Source organism: Oryzias melastigma, linkage group LG9 (genome assembly GCF_002922805.2).
Source record: "Oryzias melastigma strain HK-1 linkage group LG9, ASM292280v2, whole genome shotgun sequence".
Classification (NCBI taxonomy): Eukaryota; Metazoa; Chordata; class Actinopteri; order Beloniformes; family Adrianichthyidae; genus Oryzias; species Oryzias melastigma.
Window position 1 is genome coordinate 30921166 of NC_050520.1, and position 8833 is coordinate 30929998.

Genomic DNA, 8833 nt, shown 5'->3' on the forward strand with positions numbered 1-8833 from the left:
TTTTTTTGTATTAATTGTTGTATTGAAACTAACTGTGGGGAACATTTAAATATTTCTATTAATTATTGTACATATACATAATACGTGATAATTAAACCATAACAGTTTTATGTTTTCAATAGACTATAGAATACTTTTGATTTATTTTAATATGACAGCAGCACATTCAAGTTCCTTTCAAAATAAAATTCAGTCTTAAAAACATCCTCCTAAAGCAGTGAAGATGTTGCAGTTATTTTTATAATGTTCTCTCATTTAAGAATGTTTCTTCTGAACAGAAACTATTGTTACTGTTGTGCAGCAGAAGGTGATAAACTTTTAAATGAATCTTAAAATAAACAGTTTTGCGTTATTCAATATGTTTAGTTGTAGGAGTTTGTGTTTTGCTGCGTGATTCTGCAGGTGGATGTAAACTTGCTGCTGTTACATGTTCTTGAGAGGTGTCTCTGCCCACAGCTGGCTGTCGGCTCTTGAGAGCACCAAGTGGCTGCAGCACCTGTCTCTGCTGCTGAAGGCAGCCCTGCTGGTTGTGAATGCGGTGGACCGAGACCACAGGCCCGTCTTGGTCCATTGTTCTGATGGCTGGGACCGAACGCCCCAGATCGTCGCTCTGTCCAAGCTGCTTCTGGATCCTTATTACCGCACCATAGAGGTATCGACTGCTTCCCTCTGTCATTTGATGACCACTGGAAAGCAGAAGCAAGCGGATGTTTTCTCAAAAATAACAACTTGTTGTCTTTCTGCAGGGCTTTCAGGTTTTGGTGGAAACGGAGTGGCTGGAATTTGGCCATAAGTTTGCTGACCGCTGTGGCCACGGGGAGAACTCTGACGACGTGAATGAGCGCTGCCCCGTCTTTCTGCAGTGGCTGGACTGTGTCCATCAGCTGCAGAGGCAGTTCCCATGCTCCTTTGAGTTCAACGAGGCCTTTCTGGTACGAAAAAGTGGGAGAAGTCCCACTGAACACTGATTTACTGTAGAGCAGGGGTGTCAAACTCAATCACACAGGGGACCAAAATTCAAAACAGGATAAACATTTATTGAACACTCTGAAACTACATTTTAAAAAGCTTTAAAACCTTAACTTTTTAATATAATTACGAACTAGATATATAGCATTACCTGATAATGTTAGTGTGAGTGCTGTGAGCTGAATTTGGCCACTGAAGATGCTGGTGCTGATAGCTGAAGATGCTGAAATTGATAGCTAAAAACACTAAAGCTAATAGCTGAAAACGCTGAAGATGATAGACAGCTAAAATATTGGCGAAAAGCCAAATTAGCATACAAATAATAAATAAATAAATAAATTTAGGTTAGCCAAAACACTGAAATGCTGAAAACACTGAATCTGATAGCTGAAAATGCTGAAAGCTGAAGCTGATAGCCAGCTAAAATATTAGCTAAATGTTAATTTGCCTAAAAACAAACTAACAAAAAAACCTAGGTTACCCAAAACAGCTAGCATGTAGTTGAAAAAATAGCTAAACTTCAAAGTATCTAAAAAATTAAAAAAAAAAAACTAAAATTATCAAAAACAGCTAGCATGTAGCTAAAATATTTGCTAAGCTCTAAAATAGCTTAAAAAAACGTAGTAAATGCCAAAATAGTTTAAATAGCTAGCAGAATGTCCATTTTTAAAACTTTAAAATAGTAACATTTTAACATAATTATAAATAATAAAAATGCAGGAATATCATTCCAGAATAAATCTATTTAAATTTAAATTTCAATATTTTACTTTCCATAAAATATATTTTGTCAAAATTTTACAAGTTAGAAATAAGCGCGAGATAACATCAGACCATTAATAACAATGAAGTAAAATGATCTGGAGGGCTGGATAGAATTACTTGGAGGGCCGGATGCGGCCCCCGGGCCTTGACTTTAACACATGCTGTAAATTGAAGAGGTGCACAGTTTCTACTTGTCTTGAGAATCTGGACTTTTGTTGTGTTTTTCCAGGTGAAGCTGGTGCAGCACACCTACTCCTGTTTGTTCGGCACCTTCCTGTGCAACAGCGGCAAAGAGCGGGAGGACCGCCACGTTCAGGAGAGGACCTGCTCCGTGTGGTCGCTGCTCCGACCAGCTAACCGCACACTGAGGAACATGCTGTACTCCTCCCACTCTGAGACCGTAAGTCTGACGTTTCTGATGCTCTTTTTACCTGTCGGTGCAACACTTCGTCCAGAAGTCTGCAACCTGCGGCTCTAGATCCACAAAAAAAGAAAAATAAAATAGCAATTTTTTTTTAAAGTAATGGTTACTTAATTAGCATTTAGTTAATTTAGATTAGTTAAATGTATAAATTGATGTCTGAGGTTCACATAGATGATAAACTATGTAGGTTTTTACATCCTGTTGACCTCAAGACGTCTTGTTTGATCAACTCTACCTCCAGAATGAACAGATTTTATTTGAAAAGCAAAACTTTGGTAAAAAGTTTTTTTTAAGTGTTAAAAGCACATATTATCTTATGCTGCACAACATTGATTACTAACTGCACTGAGATGATCCTGTTTGGTACATTTTGAAAATAAGTTATTTGAGCTTCTGTCAAACGTAAAAAAAAGGGGAAAAAAATTACATTTTGAGAGATTCTAGGATTCTTTTTATAGATTTGCTTTTGTTTGTGCCAAAAAATAGACATAATTCATATTTATTATTAATTAAAAACAGAAGGTTGTGAATGCAAATCCAGATTTCTTAAAGGTTAAAGTAAGACTATGCAGCTCCTTCTAGGTTTTGATCAGTAGAAAACAAGCCCAAATGGATCTCTTACTGTTAAAGGTTGCCGACCTCTGACTTGCCTATCTGACTTTTTCTAAAGCTAAACTAAATAAAAGCAAAAAATTATTATTTTGGAAACTCGACAGCATTCAAGCCATAGTTTCTTGTTTGTCTTTAGAGCACACCATCAGATGTCATAGCGACACCCCCGCAGATGTCACAATAGTTTTCAGTTATTGTTTACTGCTATGGTTATTCATCTGATTTATAGTTTTTATCACACCCTAATGAGAATTAAAGTTTTATGGTTATAGCTTTGGTTTGTTTTTCTCTGTGTGCTTTTTATATATTAAAATAAAAAAAGCTTTGAAACTTTCTTAAACTTCCAATCAATAATTCTTCCCATTCGTTCTTTTTTTCATGTTTGGAATTGTTTAGATTTGCTTCCAGATCATTTTTTTGTTGTCTTTTGTCTTCATCCCAAGTGACGTCTGCGGCTCTCTCTGCAGGTTCTCCACCCTGTGTGTCACGTCCGTAACCTCATGCTTTGGACTGCGGTCTACTTGCCCAGCTCCTCCCCCACTACCCCCACTGACGACTCCTGCGCCCCCTACCCCGTGCCTGGTGCCAACCCGGAGGATGCGCCTCTGGGCAGGTGAGCCGGGCCTGCTGGCATCCAGCCCCTTCCCCACTTCCTGTCTCATGTAAGATAAGTCTAGGACTCTCGCAGCGAGAGGGACCCGGCTTTTCATCTCTACTGCTTTAGTTCTCTGCTCTGCACAGGCCTTTACCATCACAGCTGCTGACTTACTGAGAACTTTTTCACATCTTGACATCATTTAGGATTGTTGCCTTTTGAGTTAATGAATTAAAGCCTGAATGTTTTTGTTTCATTATGTTTTGTGTTGCATTTTTCCACTAGTAAAGCAGTGAGTAGTAGGGCTGCCACGATTAGTCGACTAATCAATTATTAAAATAGTCGACAACTAATCTAATAGTCGATTAGTCGTTACTTTACATTACATAGAGTCAGAGTGTAGTAAAGTTGAAAGTTATAATAGCATTCTGTTAGCTTTTTGGACTATTTTGGCATTTATTAAGGTTTTTTAGGCTATTTTGGAGTTTAGCTAATATTTCAGCTACATGCTAGCTATTTTGGCTGAGTTAGTATTTTTTTCTGTTTTTTAGGCTAATTGAGATTTTAGCTAATGTTTCTGCTGCAAGCTAGCTGTTTTGGCTGATTTAGGCTTTTTTCTGTTTTTTAGGCTAATTTGGCATTTAACTAATATCTTGGCTGGCTTTCAGCTTCAGCATTTTCAGCTATCAGCACTAGCATCATTAGCGGCTAAATTCAGCTTACAGCATTCACTCTGGTATTATTGCAGGTAATGTTATATATCTAATTTTTCAGTTAGTTTAAAGCTGGTTTACATCCAGTTTGCTCATGACTCAATTAGTCGACTAATCCAAAAAAATAATTGTGATTAGTCGACTATTAAAATAAAAGTTTGTAGCAGAACTCGTTAGTGAAGCGATTTATGTTTTTTCTCCCTTTTTGAGGATTCTGTTTTAATTTCTCCTTTATTTTCCTGTTCAGGCGAACGAAAACTCGCTCTTTTGACAACCTGCCCAGCGCCTGCGAGCTGGGAAGCTCGCTGGCTCCCAATCGGCGCTCCAGTGACCCGAACCTCAACGAGAAGTGGCAGGACCACCGGCGCTCTCTGGAGCTCAATGTTGCAGCAGGACCTGAGGAGGGGGGGGACCAGAACCAGGAGGTCCGGCCGAATGGACAAGGTCCACATCCGGAGGGAGCGGACTCTGAACCGGACAACAGCCCGCAATCCCAAGACTCTCAAGCTGCCGTCTGTCAGGAAGCCTCTGCGAACGAAGTAGGGGGGGACGGGAAGGAGGCGGAGCTCTCTGTGGCAGTGGGAGTGGCTGAGGGCCAAATGGAGAATATTCTCCAGGAAGCCACAAAGGAGGAAATGGGAGCAGATGCTCCAAAAGAAGGAGGTGATGCTGTGGCTGCTGCTGTGTCTGATTTGAAGTTGGAGGAGAGGCTGGAGCAGGAGCATCTGGATACAGTGATCCACAGACAGATACTGGTAAATGGTTACCATCCTGAAGATAAGGATGAGGAAGATGCTGACTCTGCTCTTCCAGCTCCTCAGGAGAAGGAAGCGGATGAGCCGGAGGCCCTGATGAAGCAGGATCTCCAGAGCTCTTCCGATCACGATGAACTTGAAGAGAGGTGTTCAGGTGAGCCGGAGCAGCCGGACGCCCAAAGAGTGGTAGCCAACGGCTCTGTGGGCAGCTCAGCAGAAGACGCAAGCATAGACGATTCCTGTCCGGACCTTGATCAATGCGTCTCTAGGCAGGTTGAGACGTTGGACAAGAGAGCCTCGCTGATGGAAAGCTCCACAGAGACTTTAACTGAAGAAGCCTGTGGTAGACAGGACCTTCCAGCACAAGGTCCTGATAGTATGAACCTCCAACCCTGCAGTGATGACAGGAGCCCACCTCCCTGCTCCAGAAAAGAGCACGGCTTCAGCAGAACTTTAAATGGGGGCGGTAAGCAAACCTCTGTCAGTGCCTTTCTGTCTGCAAGTGCTGACCTCAGCAGGAACGGCCTGAGTAATGGCGACTGCTCTGATGGAGACCCCAACGGGGCTCCTCACTCAGCCAAAGGAAGCGGGGAGCGGGCCCCTCTTAGTCGGCAGGTATCTCAAGCAAGCTGCAACTCTCTGATCCTCCACCCGCGGGGCAGCTGCTCTCAGCACCGCTGGTGCCACACCGTGCTGAGCCGGGCCACCACCAGCCCGGAGCAGCCGTCCCGCAGTCACCTGGACGACGACGGGCTCACCCTGCACACCGACGCCATCCAGCAAAGACTGAGGCAGATTGAAGCGGGTCACCAGATGGAGGTGGAGACTCTGAAGAAGCAGGTGCAGGAGCTGTGGAGCCGCCTGGAGAATCAGCAGCACGCCGGCTGCCACAGAATCAACGGAGACGTAGGAGATGAGCTGGTGAGACTCGTAAAAGACAAAGCCGACGTCTTCAGATGAGTTTATGTCACCATGAAGCTAGTCTAAACATCAGCATCTTCCTGGTTAAAGTGTCTGTCTTCTTCTCTCCACACAGACCTCAATGACAGACTCCGAGTACAACCTTGATGCAAACTGCTTGTCGCGCTGCAGCACGGAGCTCTTCTCTGAGGCCAGCTGGGAGCAGGTGGACAAGCAGGACACTGAGGTACGCCGTCGCTTTAAGAGTGTCAAGCTCAACCGCACAAGGGGTCAAAATCCAAGACTCACCTTGGGTTGCGGGCTGAACAGGATAAACATTTAAAACTACATTTAAAACTACATTTTTAACCCTTCCGCTCTCCTTGGCTTGTTTACATTAAAAGTGGGGTCATCTGGACCCCACAAGACAGTGCACTGAAGTTTTTATTATCATTGATTTTTGAGTTTCACTAATGTCCATGACAGACATAAAATCCTGTCCCCCTTTGTCCACATTTGTTATGGAAGGAATCACATATCAATATGTGGTTGGAGTCATGTGGACCCCAAAGAAAGCGGAAGGTTTAAAACTTTAAAACTGTAACTTTTTAACGTAATTATGAACTAGATATATAACATTACCTGTGTTAAGGCTAGTTTAAAAGCTGTATGAATTTGGCCGCTGAAGATGCTATAATTGATAGCTAAAAACGCTGAAGCTGATACCTAGCTAAAATATTAGTTAAAAAAAAAGCTTAGGCTAGCCAAACCAGCTAGAATGTAGATAAAAAATAACAAAACTTCAAAATGTCCTAAAAAAATGAAGAAAGCCTAAATTAACCAAAACAGCTGGAGTGTAGCTGAAATATTAGCTAAACTCCAAAATGGCAAAAAAAGAAGAAAAAAAAAGAAAAGAAAATAAGAAGAAATACCTATATTAGCCAAAACAGCGAGCGTGTAGCCGAAACAGTAGCTAAACTTTAAAATGTCCTAAAAAAACTGAAAAAAAATTAGCCAAAACAGCTAGTGTGTAAATATTAGCCTAAATCCAAAGAAGCCTAAAAAAAGTTTTAAAAATTGAAATAAAGCCTAAATTAGCAAAACAGCTAGCATGTAACTGAAATATTAACTAAACTCCAAAGTGGACTTATTAAAAACTGAGAAAGCCTAAATTACCCAAACCAGTTGCATTCAGCTAAACTCCAAAATAGTCCAAAAAGCTAGCAGACTCCCAATTCTTAAAACTTTAAAACAGAAACTTTTTAACATATTTATGAATAATAAAAATGCAGGAATATTATTTAAGAATAAATCAACTTAAATTATTTTCAATATTTTACTCTCCATAAAAATATATTTTGTCAAAATGATACCAGTTAAAAATAAGCATAAGATAACATCGGTCCATTAATAACAATAAAATGATCTGGAGGGCCGGATAGAATTACCCGGAGGACCAGATCCGGCCCCCGGGCCTTGACTTCAACACGTGCTTTAAGAGGACGGGAAAAGTCTGAGCTTTCGGAGAAAAGCCACATCTTTACCAGTGTTGGTTATGTGGAGCTAAGCGACCCGTGACATGTTTGTGGACGCTCTGAAAGGCTTTTCCGTTTCAGGTCACGCGCTGGTACCCCGATCATTTGGCTGCCCAGTGTTACGGCTGTGAGAGCAGGTTCTGGCTCGCTACCAGGAAGCATCATTGTAGGTAAGAGCAGAACCCGACCTGGATCTGATGGACTTCTACAGCCCCTCTTCATCTTCATTTAGTATCTTCCTCCTCTGGTTCAAGTGAGGGTTTTCTCCTTCATTTCGGTCACTGCTGCTGTGCTGTTGTTGTATTGTTGATGTAAAGCTTAGCAGCAGTGGGAGGGGCCTAAAGCTGCGTTCACACCGCCCCAGCGATGCACGGTCAAGTGACTATTTCAAATGAAAAGTCAATGTAAACGCTCATGTTGGGTTTTTGTGATTGAAAATTTCACGTTTACGCTTCACTAGAATCGTTTTCAGCCTCTATATACAAAACGCTCAGCCATGGGGTTTAAAGTTAAACCGGGTCACACTTTGACCAATCAGGGAATTACAGTGACGTTTGAGGGGATTCCCTTTTAATTCATGGAGGTACCGACCGTTTGAAAACAAATTCAAATCTCTAGTGAAATAAAAGTCTTCTTCTCTGAAAGACGGACAGCATTAAGTATGAAAGCTAGAGTCTTGCTTCTCTAGAAGTTCTGAACCAGCTTTTTTCCTCTAACCTAGCGTTAGTATAGTTTAAGGTCTGGTCTTGCTTAAAGCTGTCTATTCCAACCACTGTGCCTTCAAACATGTACTTTTTTGTGTTTTTTCTTAATTTCTTTTCAAGACACTTTGATAAAAATGCCAGAACTCCGATTTAGCTGCAACTATAGCCGATCGCTGTTTTTGGAAAAGTCAGACCTCTTAAACTGTCTCCACCAATCGTGCTTGGAAGTTTTATAAACTCATTATCAGTCTGACCAATTAGACGTGGTTAACGTCCTCACGATATAGCTCAGAGTCTCTTAGTAACAACAAAAATATCAGCTAAAGCTCCTGTTTAGCAGTGCAGCTTCCCACAGAAGTGCATCTGTTCAGCATCAGCACCACCGTTTAAGCACTGCATCTCCCATGATGCATTGGGTGTCAAACTCAATCACACATGGGGCCAAAATCCAAAACACACCTTAGGTCGCAGGCCGAACAGGAAAAACATTTATTGACGACTCTAAAACTAAATGTTTAAAACTTTAAAACCGTAACTGTTTAACATAATTATGAACTAGATATATACCTGTGATAATCCTAGTGTGAATGCTGTAAGCTGAATTTGGCTGCTGAGGATGGTGGTGCTGATAGCTGAAGATGTTAAAATTGGTAGCGAAAAATTCTGAAGTTGGGGCTGCACGGTGGCGCAAGTGGTTAGCGCTCTCGCCAAAGCTGATGGCTGAAATCACTGAAGCTAAAAGCTGAATTTGATAGCTGAAAATGCTAATGTTGATAGCTGAAATCACCTAAGCTAATAGCTGAAAACACTGAAGTTGAAAGCTGAAATTACTGAAGCTAATAGCTGAAAACGCTGAAGCTG

General features: G+C 41.5%; 1 protein-coding gene across 3 annotated transcripts in view; it reads left to right on the top strand.

Annotated features, from left to right (window-relative positions):
* Nucleotides 1-8833, top strand: part of mtmr3 (myotubularin related protein 3) — a 39135-nt gene that overhangs the window by 23858 nt on the left and 6444 nt on the right. For all 3 annotated transcript variants that reach the window (XR_002919699.2, XM_024276249.2, XM_024276250.2), the window contains exons 13-19: nt 457-652; nt 747-932; nt 1964-2134; nt 3238-3383; nt 4326-5754; nt 5870-5980; nt 7350-7438. Coding sequence is in view for 2 of the 3 variants with exons in the window: in XM_024276249.2 (XP_024132017.1) it covers nt 457-652; nt 747-932; nt 1964-2134; nt 3238-3383; nt 4326-5754; nt 5870-5980; nt 7350-7438 (2328 nt within the window). In the remaining variant the exon portion in view is untranslated. The remainder of the gene's footprint in view (nt 1-456; nt 653-746; nt 933-1963; nt 2135-3237; nt 3384-4325; nt 5755-5869; nt 5981-7349; nt 7439-8833) is intronic.